Source organism: Mesoplodon densirostris, chromosome 1 (genome assembly GCF_025265405.1).
Source record: "Mesoplodon densirostris isolate mMesDen1 chromosome 1, mMesDen1 primary haplotype, whole genome shotgun sequence".
In the NCBI taxonomy this organism is placed as follows: Eukaryota; Metazoa; Chordata; class Mammalia; order Artiodactyla; family Ziphiidae; genus Mesoplodon; species Mesoplodon densirostris.
In genome coordinates this window covers 30,943,530-30,964,217 of record NC_082661.1, presented here as the reverse complement: position 1 = coordinate 30,964,217, position 20,688 = coordinate 30,943,530, and the positions used below count along the sequence as shown (strand labels likewise).

Genomic DNA, 20,688 nt, shown 5'->3' with positions numbered 1-20,688 from the left:
TATCAAGCCCTTAATATTCTCTCAAAATTGAGGTAGGTCTAATTATTTGCTTTGTTCAGCCGAGGGACATGTGTGTGTGTGTTTGAGTGTGTGTCTGTGTTTGGTGGTTGGGTGTGCTTTCTCTTTGTACTAAAACTCTCTCCCTCGCAGACACATGACAGAGGATGACTGCTTTTTGTGCTGCCTAATACATTGCTGTCCACTCAGTGAATACTGTTACCTGACTTCCATTCCAACCCTGGGGGAATCTGTATTCACAGAGGAATAGAACCTTCTTACAAAATCTGGAGTATGATTGCAATTTTACTTTTGAAGCACCCGCTTCCCAGAGGAATAGCTAGTGATTGATGCCACTGTCAGAAACCCAGATGCACACACTCATACATCAGCCAGGAAATTACATTAACAGCTCACCCAGCAGGCCAGCACTGACTCACCCACTTGCTCCCCTATGGGAAGAGAGGTGATATGAAACCCAGGGCAACAGCAGGGAACAAACAAAGGAAAGGAGTTAGGGGGGATTGGGCTCTCAAATGTCCACCGGGTTTTTTTCCTTCCTCATCTTCTGCCAAGGGCAGCAGCCACAGGCTAAGGTCTGTAGTTATTTTGCTATGTGACCAGGATTGTGGGGAGTTATTTCATTTGTCCTGGAAGTGCACTGTCAGCTTGTTCTCATGGTGCATGTACAAGGGTGCGTACAGCTCTACACACATACCTTCATGCTTACGAGGTCTACATTTTCCTTTGGGGTAGAAGTGACCTACCTAGGCTAAGCTCATGCTAGGGTATTTGTCTCTTTGGAGAGCAAGTTAGTGTTGATTCCAGCAGGATGGGGCGGCAGAGACTGGTTTGTTGCTCAGAAGATGCCTGAAAAATACTGATACCATTAGGGCAGAAGAGTGGAAAGCAGTCCAGCAGGCCTGCCGGTGACTTGCAAGTGTGAGGGGGTTTATCGGTAGCGGCAGGCCAAAGCGTTGACATTCTTGACCACATAAAAGCCCATGGTGACTGGAGGGATGACCAATGTCCGGCCGGCCCGCAGGGGGCGGGGCTTCAGTTCTGGGAGGGTCCCATCGTCCACCATCACTAAGGGCTGGCCGTTCAGCTGCACTGACCTACAGTGAGGAAAAACAGCATGGGACTCGTTATTGCCTTGAAAGGAAGCCATCGCAGCAAAGCCTGGGCAGCCTCAGATTGCCCCCGTCTGCTGACCGTGCCTGGCTGGCTATCACTGACTGATACTTACTCTGCCCAGGCTCTCAGCTGGGTGCTTTGGAAACATGCTCGAACATCCCAGCAATGCTCTGAGGAAGAAACTGTCCTTGTCCCATTCTACCTAGAGTACTTAGATGACTTGCCCAAGGCTATACAGCTTGTAGTCCTGGGAGCCAGGATTTGAACACAGGTAGTCATCATTTATTTTGACAAGTTAAATGTCTCTGAGGCAGAAGCTGAAAAGTGTCTCAGGTCTATTTTTTTTTCTTTAAATCATGATAGCAGTTCAGTTTGACTCTTCTACCTGAAGAATTTTCTTCTACCTAAAGTGTGGAATGATGCATAGGCTTAAGGTGACTTCAGAAATTCCTATTTAACTGGCATCTTCCATTAGTTTATTTGAGAGATGAGAGAACTGACATTGTGTCACTTGTCTAGGGCAGTTCTGGAGGAGGACAGAGACTTAGGTAACAACCTTCCTTTCTCTAATCTGAGCGTCAGTTTCCATAACTAATATTTAATGAATGTTTACATTTTATTTATTTTTTATTTTTATTTATTTATTTATTTATTTATTTATTTGCGGTACACGGGCCTCTCACTGTTGTGGCTTCTCCCGTTGCGGAGCACAGGCTCCGGAGGCGCAGGCTCAGTGGCCATGGCTCACGGGCCCAGCTGCTCCGTGGCATGTGGGATCTTCCCGACCAGGGCACGAACCCGTGTCCCCTGCATCAGCAGGTGGACTCTTAACCACTGCGCCACCAGGGAAGCCCTACATTTTAGAGACACAAAGAAGTAGGTGATAAAGCGGGCATTTGTGATCTCAGTTCACCTGCGTTGCTTGCTTTTATCCTTCCTGTGTATCAGTCATTTTCAGCCCTGCGAAGGACTTAGCAAAGGGGAACGGCTCATCACCCATCCTAGGCCTGTGGTACAGAATCCAGACAGTCTCCCAGCTGTTTCTGACGGGAGAGTGACTCGGACAGCCAAGTACCCACTGAAGCTCAGTTTTATGGGTCAGTAGAAAAGGCCAGAACCAGGCCACTAGCTGGAAATAAGGCTGTAAGTCACTTTGGAAAATCAGCATTACCATGATGACTATTTCTGGGCCTTGCCCAGCCTCCAGTGTGATAACATTGCCATGGTATCATCGGAGCTGTGAAGAGAATAAACTGTTAGAAATTGATATAGAGGTCTTGGTTTAGTGTTCCTTCTGTGCTATGAATGATATGTTTAGAGAGAGATCATCAGACCCCTTGCTCAGTAGAGCCATGAACCCCCAGAGATAAGTGCAATGTAAATTGCTCCCAGGGGAGGGCTGGGCAGAGAGACAGCTCCAGGCCCGGCCCGACGTGGATCAGTTCGGGCCCAGTCCAGATCTGACAGGCCAGGGGGCAGCCCCCCTCTCTTGTTGGTATGACTGAGGAATGAATGAACAAGCAGGAGGCTCCTGGGTGGAGAGCCAGGCCTACCTCTGGAGGATGTGGAGGTGTGAGAATTGAGATCTAAAGGTCAGTGTTGACCTCACCAAACATGCAAGAACCTCTGCGACCCTCTCTGGTGAATACATCGTACTCATTGGAGTGGAGGGCAGGGTGAGGAGAGGGGGTTCAGGTGCAAAAAAAGCCAGGACAGGTCTTCACAGTGTATTTTATTATTTGGTTCTAGGTGGTGTGAATATCCAACAACCAGACATATGCACTATCAAATATTAGTTCAATAATACTAATTAATCTTTCCAAAGCATACTCAAATTGCTATCACGTGAAAACCTTCAGTGGTCCTCCTATATATGGAGTTACATGCAAGCCCTCCCCCTGAGGAGTCAGGCAACACCCTCTTAGATTCAGATGATCCCAGAGTATTGCCATCTCTGGGTTCTAGGAAGTCAAAACAAAGTGTGAGAAGCAAGCCTTTTCATTTCTATACTAATAACGAGTGGTTTTTCTGCAACAGGCTCCATTCTGATTTCCTTATTGGTTGGTTCAAAAGCTGACTCAGGTATGGTTGGAACCAGGGAGCATGATCAAGATTGTGGACTGATCTCTAATTCCAGGAGCCGGCCACTAACTTCCTAGACGGCTCTGGCAACTCTCTTTACCTTACTTCCCTCAGTTTTGTATCTGTGAGAATATAGGCTATAGTACGGATGAAATGAAATAAAAAATGTGAAAGTGCTTTGAAAGCATAGTGAGCCATGTAAGTGGGAGATGGTGTTTTTTGTTGTTACTCTTTTCATTGTCATTCTGGGTAGGTAAATTTCTTGGTCCTTGTACTGTGGCACTGATGAGTTTCATGGCTCCTTTCCTAAAGCCCTCTCTTCCCTTGGCTCCCGTGGTAGTGTTCTCTCTCTCTCTCTCTCTCTCTTTCCCTCCATTTTCCTCCATTTCTGCATGTTGTTTCCTTTTTGGGGGACTGTTCCCTTATACCTGCCTCTCAGATGCTGGGGGTGCTGGTGCTTGGTCCTGGGACCTCTTTGCTTCCCATACAACATACTCCAGCTGGGTGCTGTTACCAACTCCCAGGACTTAAATTACTATCTTCATGTCGATGCTTCCCAAACCTGTAACTCAAGGCTGAATCCCTCTTCTAACTTATATATCTCCACTTGGCTGTTCCACAGGAACTTCATAGTCACGTGTCCAGAGTCAAGATCTCCTCAAACTCTGTCCTTTTCTCTGCCTTTTTATCTTTGGGCTGGCACCACCATCTATAAGATTACCTAAGCCAGAGAGCTGCGGTCATCTGGGTCTTCTCCCTCAGGTCCCAGGTATGGAGTCGCTAAATCCAACCAATTCTACCTTTAAATATTTTTCAGATCTGCTTCTTTCTCTCCCTTCACTGCTATTATTTATTTTTTTTTTGCGGTACACGGGCCTCTCACTGTTGTGGCCTCTCCGGTTGCGGAGCACAGGCTCCGGACGTGCAGGCTCAGCGGCCATGGCTCACAGGCCCAGCCGCTCCGCGGCATGTGGCATCTTCCTGGACTGGGGCACGAACCCGTGTTCCCTGCATCAGCAGGCGGGCTCTCAACCACTGCGCCACCAGGGAAGCCCCACTGCTATTATTTTAGTTCAGAGTTTGCCCTGTGACCTACCTCCTTGCCCCTGGCCTTGCCTACCTCTCCTGTGCTGGCCACGCTGCTGACAGAACCATCTGGGGCTGTCCCTGCTTCAAACTCTCCAACAACGCCATCCCTTTCACCTTAATCTGGATGATGAAGCCAAGCTCCGGCCACCTCCCCAGTCTCAGATGCTGCCAGTGCCCCTTACTCCAGTGCTACCTGTGGATCACAGACCTCTGGGGGTGGGCTTGGGCTGAGTAGGCAGTCATTGTAAGGACATCATCAGTATATGCATGAACAGATTGTTCCCAATGAAAAACAGTTCAATTTTGCCCATAAATGAGGTAGATCTTTCTCAAATGAAAATGTCAGTAGATCCTGGTAGGAATAAAATACACCAGTTCATTTTTTAAAAAAGTAAATATTTTTCAAATGTTAATGCCTGTAGACACTTGGGATTAATAAGACACAAGTTTGGGCTTCCCTGGTGGCGCAGTGGTTGAGAGTCTGCCTGCCGATGCAGGGGACACGGGTTCGTGCCCCAGTCCGGGAAGATCCCACGTGCCACGGAGCGGCTGGGCCCGTGAGCCATGGCCGCTGAGCCTGCGCGTCCGGAGCCTGTGCTCCGCAACGGGAGAGGCCACAACAGTGAGAGGCCCGCATACCGCAAAAAAAAAAAAAAAGACACAAGTTCATTTAAAACTGCTATAAAATTCCTAATAGATTTTTTTGGGGAGGAATGGGGCATCATGTGTTTTTTTTCAAGCAAGGGTTTTTAAAGGGACAATTACTATAGTGTGGGAGGGCTATGACATTTGTTGTCATTACAAAGGAACCTTGGAACCTGAGGGGACCTTTGCCCCAGCATGACCAGATTAAATAACTTGTAGTTCCACTTTGGGTTGTTGTGTGTGGTGCTCCCTCCACCTGGAGCAGTCATTCCTCCTCCTCTGCAGGACTAACTGCCCTGGGTCCCTGCAGAGCCTGCTCTCATGTTGCCCCCTCTGGGGAACCTTCTTTGACCCCTGGGTTAGGAGCCCCAACTCTGGACTCTCGTGTACCCAAAGCTCCCATATAACCACCTCACTGAATTGTAGGGACTTACCCACTCTGCCCCTCACTGGGCTGTGAGCTTGGTGAGGAAAGGTACAGTGCCTTTCATCCCTAAACACTCGGTGCCTAACCGAGTGGCATAGAATTGGGATGGAATATTTTCTGAACAAGTGAATGGACTTTTGAGGCTCTTTGACGTTATTTCTGGTATGCCTGGACTGAGTGTCTCCAGCTCTAAAGAGGCTCCCTGGAGGTTTGCTGAGTGTCTTTACAGATTTCATTAATGTACCAATTACTCTTGCTCTCTGGCCCTGGAGATATTAGATAAGACCTGAATTATCGCTGATTCTCACAGTCACTCACTAGATACCTTATCTCAACTGGACACGTGGCTATTGATCATTGATAGCGTTTTTTCATCCTTAAAAAAGATCTATATGACCACCTCTTAGCTAAGCCAACCTGAGTTAATTCTGTGAGACCTTAAGTCCTCATACAACCTTATTTACAAAGTTCCGTCACTGTAACGATGGACAGTGTGCTTTACCACCTCCATTCTAATTTTCCTGCTTACATTTTTATTTTAATATTTATCCTATTACCCAGTTAAGTCATATCACACTAAATATTACAATTATCTTCCACTCTTATGCATTGAACAACTTGTAAGTTTGCAAACATATCATGTTAATGATAAAAATCACTGATTACTGAGCACTGTCTATGCAAAAGGCAGGATGCTGTGATTTATTCTATCACATTTAGTCCTCACAACTACCAACTGAGGCAGGTGTTAGCATCCCTACAGATGAAGACATCGAAGTTTAGAGGGGTCTAAGATTCACCTAAGTCGCATAGCTGGTAAGTGGCAGAGCTGAGGTTTGCCCTGCAGCACTTCACCATAGTCCTATTTGGCCTCCCTTGTGACTGCTAAAAGAGCCCTGTGAGGTACACAGGCAAGTATTAGTATTATTATTTTTGTAACTTCACTATTGAGATGAGGTCAGAGAGGTTAGGTAGCCTGGGCAAGGTCACATAGCTAATAGGTGGCTAAGCTCTTTCTTGGATTCAGGCCTCCTGATACCTGTTTCTACTATTTCGTGTTGTTCCCCAATTCCAGATGGCACTCACTAGGATCATGTTTCTTTCTTTGAAAACCTTTCTTACCATATTTTCATCACATTCTTGGACCTCCTTCCTGGCCTGTGACTTTTCAAACCAAATGCTAAATGATCCAGTCTATGTTGAGCTATTTCTCTTAATTCCCTAGCTGCTGAGGGCTTTTAAATTATCCAAATATTAGGACAACTGAGTTTTTATCACCATCTGTTTTTTCAAGGTCTGAATTGCTTTGTTTCTAAACTCGTTTCCTTTGAATGCTATTTGGAATGGGATTCAGTGTCTCAATTTGGAGTCAAGCCCTCTGCTTCCCAGGTCTCTGTGGGATCCCCTTGGCTGGGTCACCCTCCTTCCTCCACCACCTGTCTACAATCTCTGGTCTTCATGGCTTATTTTATGGTTCTTGCTAGCCATGGATACTGAAGCAAGCTTTCAGCTGTTCTGAGGTCTCAGGGAAGCAGGTCTAGTGAGCATGTTCTTTGCCAGTCTTGAAGATACTTTGCTGGTCTCTGGCTCGGCCCTGGCTGGACTCCTGTGGGAGCGGAGGCAAGGGAAGCCTGCGTATTATCGGGAGCAGCCCAGGGAGCTAGTGTCTGGTTTCTGCTGGCATATTTAGGGCCTTGAATGGGACTTAGAGATAACTAGTTCCACCTCAGCCACTTTGAGAAAGTGATTTGCCTTCTGTGAGCCTGGGTTTCTCCATTTGTATGACAGACTAGATGAACCCTAAGATTCTTTCTGGCTCCCACATTTTTCAGGTTGGCTGCCCACAAACTAATAGCTAGCCTGAAGCAGAGTTTAATGCCAAATTCAGAGTGACCCTGCACAGATAGAAATCTGATCATGACATTCACCTGTCTAAATGCTCAGTAGCTTCCTGCTGATCTTAGAACATTCTCCAAGGTCTTTACAAGACCCCATGAGCGAGGCCATTTACCTCCGTCTGCAGCCCGGAGAGGCCCCTGTAGCTGCTGCCCATTGCAGCTCCCCACCACCTCCCGCCTCCTTGTGTTCTGTGTTGGGCTTTCTCCAGCCACAATCTCTCTACTCTCAGGGTTTCTGTACATGTTGTCACTCTTCCTGGAACCTTCTCCGTACTCCAGCCCTGCTTCCAGCCTCCTTTGCCCTGCGAACTCCTACCTGTCCTTCAGCTCAGGTGCCTGCAAAGCACTCCCTATCACTCAGTGCTTCTCCTGTCTCTGTGCTCGTCACAGCACTGGGATCGCTGACTGCTTGTCAGCCCCTCCCCTAGTCAGGAAGACCATGTGTCCGCCCTGCTCATCTCGCGCTCAGCTGTCCACTAACACACGTATAGCAGGTGCTCAGTAAAAGAAGGATGGGATATAAATAGACGAACTACAGTCTGGAAGGAAAAGACACTGGGGTGGGAGGACAGAGACTTGAGTTAGAGTCCACATTTGAGCGTGACGTGTGCAGCCTAAAAATGTCACAGTTGGCTCTGGTCTGGGTTTCTGGATTGTTAAATGAGAAGGAGGGAGGGAGGGAGGGAGGGAAAGCAGGAGTGGGGAGCAGAAGGGATGGAGGAAGGAGGATAGAAGGGAGAAGGTATAGTAATCTGAGGCGTGTGGGGCGGGGAGGATATCAGCTCCCTTTGCTGCTCGATAACCCGCATAACTTGGCTTCGACTCTGGTGCCAGCGTGCTTCCCCGCGCGCCACTAGAGGGCCCCCTTGCTCTTCACAACGGTGCTGAGAGCCCGCGCGCCGGCTCCCCAAAAGCGGAGCCCCTGCCTCTGCCCCTCCAGCCTGCTCTCCGGTCCCGGAAAGGCCCGGAGACGTGCGCGGCCCTTGGCCTCCTGGAGCAACAAACCGCAGGATCACTCCAGTCCCGACAAAAACTTCGTTGCGGTGCACTCGGCACCCCCGCGCCCCCGCAATGTGGCTAATATTAAGGAACCGTGCGAGGCCGGGCTGCGATTCCTGCCGGGGGTGCGGCTTCCCGGCTGGCGTGCAGGGAAGGGGGGCGCTGGTGCGGGGCTGGCGGCGCCGCGCGACTCGGCGCCTGGCTCCGCTGCCTGGGTCCCGGCGCCCCGCCCTCCCGCCAGCCGCACCTGTGTGCGCTTTACAGGCCCCCGAGGCCCAGCTGCCCGTGGAGGCCCCCTCGCTGAGTTAGGAAGCTGGTGTGTGCAGCTCAGGGGCAGGTTACAGCCGGGAGGGAACCCGGCCGGGTTTGAGGGCGGAGGGGCCTCGCTCCATTTCCCTGCTCCGGGAGACGCTGTGCATCTGGAGTAGCTTAGAGAGGAGGTTCCTTTGAAACGGCCGTGACTGATGCTACCCGCTGAGGAGGGCTGCTCGGAGGTGGCCGCAGCAGGCTAGTCCCCACTTGCCCAGCTGAAGCAAAAGCTGTAGGATGCTCATGACCCTCTCAGGGGAGCTCCTACTCCTGAGGGGTCATTGGGAGGATTACTTCCTCCCAAGCGTGTCCTGAAGCTTTCTCCTATGTGTTAGGGGATCGTTCTCCGGCTAGGCTAATTGTTCGCATTTCTAAATTTTCAGTGGCACGTGGTTCAGTGCCTTCTTGCGCATGATAGTAGTTTACATTAATGCTTGTCGGATTCCACTCAGTCAGCCTCTCCAGGGGTTCTCATGTGGTTGGTTGGACACTCCAATCCCTTACTCTGCTGTTGTTAAAGAGAGGAGACAAAGTGAAAAATGGAGGTGAACGCTTCCTTTTCCCCTTACCCCTTGAAAAGCCCGCATTATATATGAAGTTCCTGGCCACTTAGACAATTTGAGGCTGATAAGATCATTTGCCCTATGTCCTGTTCTTTGAGAGCATATTGAAATAATGAGGAGTTTCAATCTAGCTTCTGTATCACTGAAGTAGGACTCCTTTATGCAAGCAGAGCTGGGGATTTTTAGGCAAGTTGTTAGGGATGTAAGCTTTTCCTGTTTGCAGTTAGGTTTGGGGGTCATGATTTGATCTGTGTTCTATCCAAGTCTGTGTAATAATGGTTTATGCCATCATGGGATCCTACAATCTGCTTCTAGTGGTTTAAAATAACAGCACACTTGGCAAACAAGGTGAGAGCCCAGCTAAGGAATCTGGATTTACACTGATATTGTTAACTTCCAACAGAGGAGGCAGTCATCTGGGGGCACTTTGGGAAGACAATTTGATTCTGTGACCATCTCAAAGCTCCGTGTCATAGGCGTATCACACCCAAACCACAATAGGAACCAGCTATTAAAATCATGGAGACTTTACCATGTGGTTAACTCTGTTCCCTCCCATTGTAAAGACTTGGTGCCATGATCACCTACATTCACAAATGGTATGAAAGGGGCATTATTGATAGTCCTACTGTTTTTTGTGTTGTACAAATTCAATTATAACAGATGTAATCCTTACCCACTATGACAGAAAACACAGAAATATGCAAATGTGTGGTCAGAGGCACTATAATTAACACATTACACAAGGGGAGAGAGAGAAAGAAAATCAAACTTCATGGCCTGGATTTCAAGGCCTTCTGCATTCTGGCACTAATGTATTTTTATGGCCTCTCCCCTCACCTCATAAAGCATCCTCTATTCCAGTCACGTGAGACGATATGCTATGGCACCAAACAAAATGGCCCTTGAACTTCCGTACTTCTAAACCTTTAGGAAGCTCATTCCATTGCCTGGAATCGCCTTCCCTCCAGCATTTCCTAGATGTATGGTTCATCCTTACAGCTCCTGGTCAATGGTCCTCAGCCCTGAGGATCTCCCAGATTCCCAGGTTAGAATTCATCTCTCCCTTCCTTATGCATGCATCCTCCTATATTTACCCTCTGTGGTCGGTCCTGTCTTAAAGTATCCTGTGTGGGGAGGGACCATGTTTCCCCAGTCCTAATTGTGTGGAGCTGGAAGGGGCAATAGAGGATCAGAAGCATTCTCTTTATTACAGGCAGTCTGCAGGTGAGATCAAGAGAGCCAGGTAAAAGGGCAGGCGTGTGTGTGTACAGACAGGTTTTCCATATGTGAGGGTATGAAATAGAGTCCATTAGTCATGCCCAAAATGAGTTCCATTACTGTAAGGTCACAGCTTCTTGGGAACCTATTCAAATATGTTAAACCAAAGGGATAAATAGCTCAGTTTGATCAGATTTTGACAGTGTTCCCTATAACATCAGGTGCACTCGTGTACCCTCAAAAGGGAAAAATAAGATGTCCCAGTGGCACAGGTTCTGCTCCAGGGTCCACAGATGTCAGAGTACAAAGAGTGTGGTGACTCTGAGTTGTTCTAGAGAAGGTGAGTGGGGAGGGGGATAGGCTGTCAAGCGATTGCTTGTGTTTGGCAGCTGGTCCACAGTTTGGAGCTCCAACCCCTTGTCTGAATGAACCACATCCTGTTGTGGGTTCCCGATGCTTGGCGGCCAAAGAAATACTGATTCAAGGCCCTGGACCTGCTGTAGGGATGAGGTGGATTAGGACTTTTCAGTTCCCTGAGGCTTATGTTTGTCCATCACCTAAACCACAGCCTCTGGAGGATGTGGAGAAAGATGAAGACAAGGATCATTTCTTCTCTGCCCACCAGAACTGCCTATGTATTCTGCTTCCCTGCCCCTCAGTTTAGAATCAACTGCCCAGAAACGTGTTAGCTTTGCTCTAAAGTGCTCATTTACCAGGATTTCATCTGGGTCATCTGGAACAGAATGGAAATCTCTGCTTGCAACGAGGGTCCCCAAGTGAGTGGAGCTGGGGTGGGGACACCACAGTATTGATGGACAGCTATGCGGAGAGATTCCAGCTGCTGGGAGTGATCTGGAAGAAAATGTATTCTAGAGCTGAGAGCAAATGAAATCTCTCAGAAAGTAACAGTGAAAATGCTGGATTCCTAAACATCTTGGTTTAAGATGTCAAGTCACTGTAAAATATAAAAGCATTTTATAATCCTCTAATCTTCACAGAGATCTGTACATTACTAATCTGGGAGTTAAAACAAAACAAACAATAAAACCTTTGGGAACCGTACACATCTTTCCACTTAGTCATAGAGAACTCCCAGGGGTTCCTGGCATGTTCGCACCTTTGGCAAAATGGCTTAGTGCCTGAATGAAGAATAGAATCTGGGTGAAATCAAAGATGCAAATCAGCTGGAATCTTGTTCCAGCATTTTCTAGAGGGACAATAGTTCTCAACTTTGGCCACATATTTGAATCATCTGGGGAGCTTTAAAAAATACTGGTGTCTGGGTCCCAGCCCAGAGACTTTGATTTAATTGGTCTGGGGTGCGGCTTGGGCACTGGGGTTTTTAAAGGCCTCCAGGTAATTCAAAGTGCAGCCATGGTTGATCAGCATGAGCTGATGACGAAAGAGTGGGAGTATGTTGGTAGCTGGGGCAGGGGTGGGGGATCAAATAGCTTTCTAACCATTACATTCTGAATTTATTTTGAATAAACAGGTCTTTTCTTACTCTTTTGGAGTACCATGTAAGAGGCCACATTTTTTAAGCTAAAAAAAAAGATGTGAACTTTTCAAAGGCAAATTTTTTGTTGAATAGTGTAGAGTGAGCACTTCTGCTATTTCTGCAGAACTGCTGCATTTAATGTTTTCCCTGTAGTGAGTACTCTGGTGAGATGGATGAGCTCCTCAATATGGACCAGGGAAGTGTGTGTGTGGCACTTCACAGCAGGAATTCAGAACCAAATCCAATGGAGCATTTGCACAGATAAAAAACTCTGGGGCTTCCCTGGTGGTGCAGTGGTTGAGAGTCCGCCTGCCGATGCAAGGGACACGGGTTCGTGCCCCAGTCCGGGAAGATCCCACATGCCGCAGAGCGGCTAGGCCCGTGAGCCATGGCCACTGAGCCTTCGCGTCCGGAGCCTGTGCTCCGCGCAACGGGAGAGGCCACAACAGTGAGAGGCCCGCGTACCGCCAAAAAAACCCTCTGTATTTCTTTAGCACTGAGAAGGAAAAGTGTGCTTTTCTTCAAAGGCAAGGTTGCTAAAGTCATTTAGATTCCTCTCAGGTCTTGGGCTGTGTCACAGAGAGCTCCCCACAGACAAAGAGCAGTTCAAGCTCTCTTCAGGCAGAAGGCACTAAGGGGGTTAAATATATCATTCAGTACCCTCACTATATTTTCCAGATATGTATATAATTAGTTACTTAGATAATGCTGTATGCATTGCTTATAGTTAATATCTCTTTAGGAACCACCAGAAACCCTCAAATGAGCACAAGGGTGAAAAGAATCCAAACTCCTCTAAGTCTTGTTGAGTAAGTGTACATTGAGTAAAAATTGGAAGGCTTATTTCTCTACGCTTTTACTTCTCCTTATTTTTTCTACAGACTGGCTCTGAGCCTTAAGTATAAGAATTCTTATAAATACATATAGTCATATATGTTTATACTTTCACAGCATCTATTTCAGACTTTCTGAACTGGAACACTAACTTGAACTTTGCTGGTTAGGAGTACCGCCTTCCTGTTCACCTCTGACCATTCGTAAAACTCCCCAATCCCAGGCATCTCTCCTGCCTCTCCTTGCACCCAGCCTCTGCGGCTCCTCTGTCCCTCTGAGGGGCTCTGAGGGGCCTTTCAAAAGGCCTGCAGGTGATGTGGTAATATGTGCAACATCAGGGCCTTTACCTCCAGGAGAAAGAGGTCTCCATCATCTTTTTTTCTGACATTTTAAAACTGGCACCTGAAGCCCTGCAGAGGTTAACAGGTTTCCTCACACACTCTCAGCTTAAAAAGCACAATTGATGGTCCTTAGCTCTTACAGAACATCAAAGCAAATTCCAAACGCATTAAAGAAATGAATAGAACAAATGAAACAAAAAAGAAACTATAAGAAAATAAAGATATATATTTATCTGATTTCAGGAATATAAGTAGATAACCATATAAATGGAAAGAAGGAACCACAAAGCAAAAGATAGATTTAACTGTATAATAAGGGGACACTTCTGTACATCAAGATAATACTCTAAAAATGAAAGAGTTGGAAAAATAGCAAATAAAATGCTGAGGAAAATATTTCAACACATATGATACGTAGCAAAGGGGAAATTGCCTTATATTAGAAAAAACTTACAAATCATTAATAAAGTGGATAAGAGCCCAATAGAAAAATAAACAAAGGGGATGTAGAAAATTCACAAAAGCAATAAAATGCTAATAGATGCAAAAATTTCAACCTCATTAATTAATACTTAAAGAATACAACTTAACATAATAATACTGTTATTCATTATGAAGTTGGAAAAGATTTTAAAATATTACTGTTCTGTGTTGCTGAGGTAAATTGTAATAACAAAATGTTCACATTTCCTACTCCTTCTCAGACCTCCACAACTAAGCTTGTCTGAGGTAAGAAAATTGAACAGTTAATCATATGAGATAAGTTTATATAACTCAAAGGATTCCAAGGTGAACAGACAGTGAGTGATCAGGGAACCTGCTATTTGAGGAATGGCTGAAGAAGCTGAGAGTGTTTCGCTTGGAGGCTAGAACTCTAAGGGAACACATATTGGAAAATTGTTACAAGGATGGTATAGCTTTACTCTGCTTAATTTTTCTAAAGCAAGGATAGAAATGGGAAGAAAACACCCTTTGGCCACAAGTAAGAAGGATCTTTCCTGCAATAAGACCTGTCTAGTCCTAAAGTGGGCCAACTCATGAGATGAAGAGTCTTATCAAACAGAAGCTGAGGGGCTTTTTGTCAGGGATGTTATAGAAGAAACTTCTAGATCTCTAAGAGTATTTCCAAAATTTTCCTCTATAAAGTCATCTTTTAATAACTTCAGAACTTTTATAGAGTGGTTTATTTTAAGAAGAAACTAATTTAAATGATCCCAGACAAGTGAGGATAATGGAAACCTGCAGGGAGTACATCTGGTCAACCAGAGTTCAAAAACTCCAAGTACCAACTAATATCAGCAGTATAGAACTTGAACACTTAGATGTCTTGAATCTGCTGAGATATATGGAGTAATGGCCCCTTCAGTCCCAGAAGACAGGTCTTCAGGTTTTGTTTCTGAGTGAGAATTCTTGGTATAGAATTCTTAAGGTTAAGGTTTTTCCTAAAGCTCCTTTTACCAGATCTGTCCATGTCCCAAAATAAAGGTGATGCTTCCCGATACCTGTGGTGGGTCAGGTGGTGGCCAGTTCAGCCCTCAGGACTTTTCATACTAGCCAAGCTCTGAATCTGGAGATGAAGTATCATAATGTGGTCTGTTCCAACAGGGACATGAAGATATTTTTAAAGTCTTAGCACCTGGGAGTTACTTCAGTATTTTCAGAACCTCTCTGTTTGGCTAACATTAAATGACACCTCTCTAAAGGCATGCAGTTAGATGCCAATGTTTTCCTTTGATATAGGATTTAATGAGGCTGAAATCAAAGCAAAAGTTGTATCCCAGAGAGATGGAAAAAATAAGCAGTACGTAGAAAAAGATGTTCATTTCTTCACAGAACAGGCAATAAAATTCTTGGTTCCTAGGAGGCTTGAAATTCTTTCAGCTAAAATCACGGCAGCTGAAGGAGAGGCTCATGCAGATATGAAATTTAAACATTTAATATGAAACCTATTAGCCCCAAAGCAGAAATATTCTGCACCTCTCTCATGGCACCACCCACAGTCTGCTTCCTGTTTGTTTTTTTGCTTCTAATAGTAGAGATGAACTTTTTGAGGGCAGAGACCTCAGAATCCCTTTCCCCTCCAAACATCCCTATTAAATATCTCTTGAAGGTCAGGTGATGATGTGGCCTGGCATTAGCACAATCAAGAGACAATCTGATCTGAAACACCACGTTAAACTTTATGTTCAGACTTTTTCCCTAATTTGTCTACTTGGGTTTCCCGAGTTCTTATTAATTATGGGACCACAGTTCATTAAGAATTTAGCCAGATTAATTGCCACTGAAAGTTAGAGTGCTGAAGAGGAAGAGTTATGTCTGGCACAAAGTAGGATCTCAATCAAAGTTGATGAATGGATGAAGATACATACTCTCCAGTTTCCCTGGGAATCCTCCCCTGACAGCATCTGTCCCTCTGAGGGTGGGCTCCATTAGGTTTAGGGGATCTGGCAGTGTCTGTGTGCATGGGGTCAGAATATAAAAGGCTGAGATTGATTTTTAGAGACCTCAAGTTAAACCAACTTACAGGCACTCCTGGTATTTAATAATCCTTTTGTTTGAGAAGAGCATAGAAGAAACAGAAGGGAATTCCCTGATTTTGCTGAGAAAAAGAATGGTTTTCCCTAAAATTCTGTGATTGGGAAATGGAATCTTAGAAGCAGCTCAAAGAAGAACTTTTATGGAGGATCTGAAATTAGGACTTGTGAAGAAAAGTTAATGGAAAAGGGATGAGTTAGCCTAAAGGAGAGAAAACTGGTGGGTCACCTAATACTTTTCAAATATATTCATAATGTATCATGAATACATAATACATTGTATTCTTAAGCCTAAGATGAAATGAACTCAGACAGTATCATGACAGAGCTCGGCTCTACATAATGTATATTTTTCAATATCATTATAAGTTTACATTACTGGACTCTTAGGGTAGCACAGTGTTGAAGAAAAGTGCAGTGGACTCGGGGTCAGGAGAACTGGATGCTAGGTACTTTCTAGCTCTGTCACTTAATAGTTGTGTGACTCTTGAATGAGTCACTTAGTGCCCTAAAATTCAGTTTCTTTAACTCTGAAATGCTTCATGGTGCTATTTATTATATATAAAGTCCCAGCCACAGGCATGGTCTGCCCCAGTATTCCTATAAAATTAAATGTTCAGACAGGATTGAAACTGTGGGCACTCCTTCCCTAGAGGTCTTTAGATATAGAGCATCTTCTGGTCCAGATGTCCTAGCTACAGACTGTCTGAGGGCAGGGGAGTGAACCAGACCACCTCAAAGCACTATTCCATCCCAGGGTTTTTAGCATCAGTGCATCAGAATAGAAGAACCAGTGTGATGAAAGTTGTTTCCTTCTCTTCCAATTTTTGGATCGTTTTCTCTCCAAATGGAATTGAATATGACGCATAGGGCAGAATGCTGGGATCTGATGAGACATCTGCTCCTGGTTTGACTTTCCCCTACAAAGTGAGTCTTCCTGTTTTTTGATGTAAATTGCCTTGTTTGACCCAACTTTATGTTGCTTCTCTGTTTGCTGAAAGACATTGGAGATATTTATGTCTTGGGTAGAGATGATTCCCTAAAGGACAATGTCCATTGATTTGTGATCACGTGAGGCATTGGGCAGATTCTCTCGTAGACGGTAGAGCTGCCCCAAAGATGCTCTTAGACTTACCTAGAAGGGGAAATATTACTGTCTTAGGTGTGAATGGTTAGTGTTTCCCCAGAAAGGTGTGAAAGCAGTGAAAATGACAGGGGAGGGACCTACAGCTGGAGATTTTTTGAAAGAGAACTAGCCTGGTATAACTACCACTTTCTCTTGTAGCACCAGTTTCTTTGTGTGGCTTTTTGGTGGCTTGAAGAAGCTACTTTTCTGGTGACCATAGAGACAATAGGCTCCAAAAGTGAAGTGGGTGTGGGGGGAGGGAAATGGAAGAGAATAATAGAATCTTAGACTTTGATGGGAAGCAGTAATCTTTCACCTCCACCTCCCACTGAGTAAGGAATCTTAGAGCACCTCTGAGGTGGCCACGGCCACTCATGCCTTGATTAATAGTCTACCTCCTGAGAAAGCCTGTCCTGTCCTCAGTTAAGCCAGGCATGCCTTTGGAAAATGAGCTCGTTTTGTGGTGAAATCTTTCTCTTTTAAGTTGTAGTCCCTGGTTTTCTGTCATTTTACAGGATCCTGGACCAAATCTGTTTTCTTTCACTTAGCAGCCCTTTGAATATCTGAAGAAAGTCCTCACAACTTACCTTATTTTTCTTGTCTAAATTAAATCTCCCCATTTTCTTCAGCCATCTTTGAAGAATATATATTCCAGACACAGAATACCCTTCTCTGGTACACACTGCAGTTTTCTAAAGGTTTCCCTTCTTCTGTCCCATAGGGTATAGGGCACCCACCTTTTGTCTGGTTCCCAGAGTGAGAACTATCTCTTACATAAGGAATTGAGACTTGAGTGGCGGGTCTTACAACTGGTTCACTCACTGATATTAGAAACAGGAACCTTCACTGTGGACCTGGATGTCTGGACTATGCCTGATGAGTGGCCTCAAAGGTGCTTCCTGTACAATACCTAACAGCCCTGAGCCCCAAGTTCACATGCAGCTACCCTTTCAGAGATCTGAACTATTTCCAACCCTGATGGCAATTCTAAGAGAAGGAGAATTACCCCATGTTCTCTACTCATCAAAAAAGTTTGCTGGTATCTCCCTAATCTTAAAACCCCAGGCCAAAAGGCCCAACTGGTGGCTTGAATGGCACACTGATCTGCTTTATAGCCTCTTCCTGGTTCCTAAAGACAGAAGCAGTTACAGGTTCCCAGAGCTTTCCATCCTCTTCTAACCTGACATGGCTTCAGGCTACAGCAAGGAATTAGCAGGCACAGAACACAGAATCTGGCCCCAGAGGTTTATAAAAGAGAGAAGGAGACACCAAAGGCTGAAATCACTTCCTAGCATTTCCTTTCATCCTTTCCTGCAGAGTCTGCTGCACCAAAACCACACTCTTCCTGTGATACCCCCATCCCAGAACCACTGAGGGCTCCTGCTCTTATGAACAGTTACTGAGCAGGAGAGTGGGATGTGCCACTGAACATGTGCACGGCAGTCCCTGTCTGGCAGCTTACAGTCAGAGATGGCTCAGCACGTTCTTTCTAGAACGAGAGAGGTGTTAAATTAGAAGGTTAAGCTGTGACAAAGCGAGAGAGAGGCATGGACATATATACACTACCAAACGTAAGGTAGATAGCTAATGGGAAGCAGCCACATAGCACAGGTAGATCAGCTCGGTGCTTTGTGACCGAATGGAGGGGTGGGATAGAGAGAGGGGGAGGGAGGGAGACGCAAGAGGGAAGGGATATGGGAACAGATGTATATGTATAACTGATTCACTTTGTTATAAAGCAGAAACTAATACACCATTGTGAAACAATTATACTCCAATAAAGTTGTAAAAAAAATAAAAATAAAAAGAATGTGACAAAGATAAAAGAAACACTACTTAAAAATAAATAAAAATATGAAGTAAAAAAAAAAATTAGCAGTAGTTCACAGGAAGAGGAACAGGCTTGGAGAAGTGAGTGAAGGACCCAGAGTTCCACAGTGAAGTACTGGCAGGAATAGGGCTGCAATCCAGTTCTGTTGACTTCTAATCCAAAACTCTCTTTAATACAATATATGTAAAATCATATGTGTGTGTCTGTATTTATACTTCTGTATGTATGTGTATGCATGGATGTGTGAAATTTTCATTTATAGAAGGCTTCATTTCACCCATATGCTCTAATTTGATTCTCACAATAACCCCACGTGACAGGTAAGGGAGCTGAGGTCACACAGGTAAATGGTAGCCTGGATTCATATCCAGGCTTCCGGGTTCCAGCTCCCTCTTCTTCTAATTGCATAACATTGCTATTTGATTTCAGTGGGTGTTACCAAATTCCTCTCCGGGGCCCCTGTGGAATGAAATTCTCTTTTTCCCTGTCCTTCTCTGACGTTGTCAACAAAGCCAGAACATAGCTCCGCACCAAGATGGTGACAAGGTTAGATGCATGAGAGCATAATTGGAAATGCAGCATATCGGTAAGCCAGTGAGAGTCACTTCAGTCACTCTAAAGAGCATGTATAAGCAGGGCAGGGGCCAAGGTGTGGTCAGGTTCAAACATCAGAGCTGTGATCCTGGAGGCAGGGACATAGAGTTGGGTAAATAAGGTTAGAGGCCTGTGCCCTTGGTTGATGGAGAAACAAGCTCATAAAATGGTGCCACCCTGGACCATCATTTCCTCATGTTTCATGGTTTTGCATTTATGCAGTTCTTATATCTTTTTATCATAATCTTAACAAATGCCTTATCCACACATTATCTTAAAAGTCTGAGAAGATGCCACTTTTGAAGAACATTCTTAGAGCAGCTGTTCCCCTCTTTGTCCCCAACCGGCTAGAGTTCTGAGTTGAGGGAAAGGAAGGCAATGGGCATTTACTGAGCGTTTACTATGTATCGGGAACTTTACATAGATGACTTCCTTTACTTCTCTTCACAGGAGAAGTGTTACAGTTGAAGAAACTGAGGCTCAGAGAGATGATGTAACTTGCCTCAGGACACAGCCAGCAAGTGGTAGAGCTGGGATTGACACCTCAGCCTGTTAGACTAAGGCATTTGGTCGGTTCCTTCCACGTGGTACACGTGGTCTTCCTGACATTGGGCAGGCTCAGCTCCTAATATCTTGGGTTCTAGAGGACCCTGAACTGTCACAGTCACTGCCGAGGAGTCAGTCCCTTTGCCAGACGTGACTTTGTGAGTCATTACTGAATGGCAGTGGGAGACTTAAACATACGGGCCTCAGAAGATCAGACCAGGATGAGAATTTTAGAGCCAGAAGGGACCTTACCAAATATATAACAACTCTTGAATTTTGCAGATGAGGAAACTGAGGCTTAGGGGTTAAGGTTAAAGGATTTGCCCCGGTTATTTAGTGAACCAGAACCGAGTCTCCTGCCTAGAATGAAGACCAGGAACTCAGCACACCAGTCATGAACTACTGGGAAATGGAGAGAGGGGATAAAATGCTCACGGGAGTTCTGCTGGGATAGATAGGATTGAGGGGAAAGAAAAGTGGGAGCAACGTACTTAGAGCCAGAAAAAAGAGCCAGTATGTGAACGAAGACTGAATACAGATCTAGCGTGGGCTAAAGAGGCTCAATAAGTAACTTCCCAGATGGTGTTTTGTTCCCATTGCATACAGTTGGAAACCAAATGCAAGCCACCAAGGTTGCAGTGAAACAGCAAACAATTATAGTGCAAATAGTTGTGGGCAGCTGTGGGAACACAAGCCACCTGCTCCAAGTTTATAGCTTTGTTAAACTTGGTAAACATTAAAATGGAATGGGAGCGCTCCCAGTTTGTACAGCATCCCATACCCTTCCTGGGAGGCCTTCCTCCAGGATGGGGTGGCCTAGAGCTGCTTTCTGTGTTGCCAAAGTCTCTAGAAGAGACTGAGGGAGGTAGAGTATTACAGAGTTTGAAGAGACTACAGAGCCCCCAGAATATAATTTCTCTCCTAATGTTCAGATAAGGAAACTGCGTTCCAGAGAGGTGATGTGCCCAAAACTATAAAGTTAGGGGCAGAATTGACTCTTTTTTCATTCTTACAGTG

At 45.4% G+C, this 20,688-nt stretch overlaps 1 protein-coding gene across 3 annotated transcripts in view; it reads right to left on the bottom strand.

The window, feature by feature from the left end:
* Positions 1-949: 949 nt before the first annotated feature.
* Positions 950-20,688, bottom strand: part of HPSE2 (heparanase 2 (inactive)) — a 573,464-nt gene continuing 553,725 nt past the window's right edge. For all 3 annotated transcript variants that reach the window (XM_060109459.1, XM_060109548.1, XM_060109631.1), the window contains one exon: positions 950-1,115. In XM_060109459.1, the coding sequence (XP_059965442.1) occupies positions 950-1,115 (166 nt within the window). The remainder of the gene's footprint in view (positions 1,116-20,688) is intronic.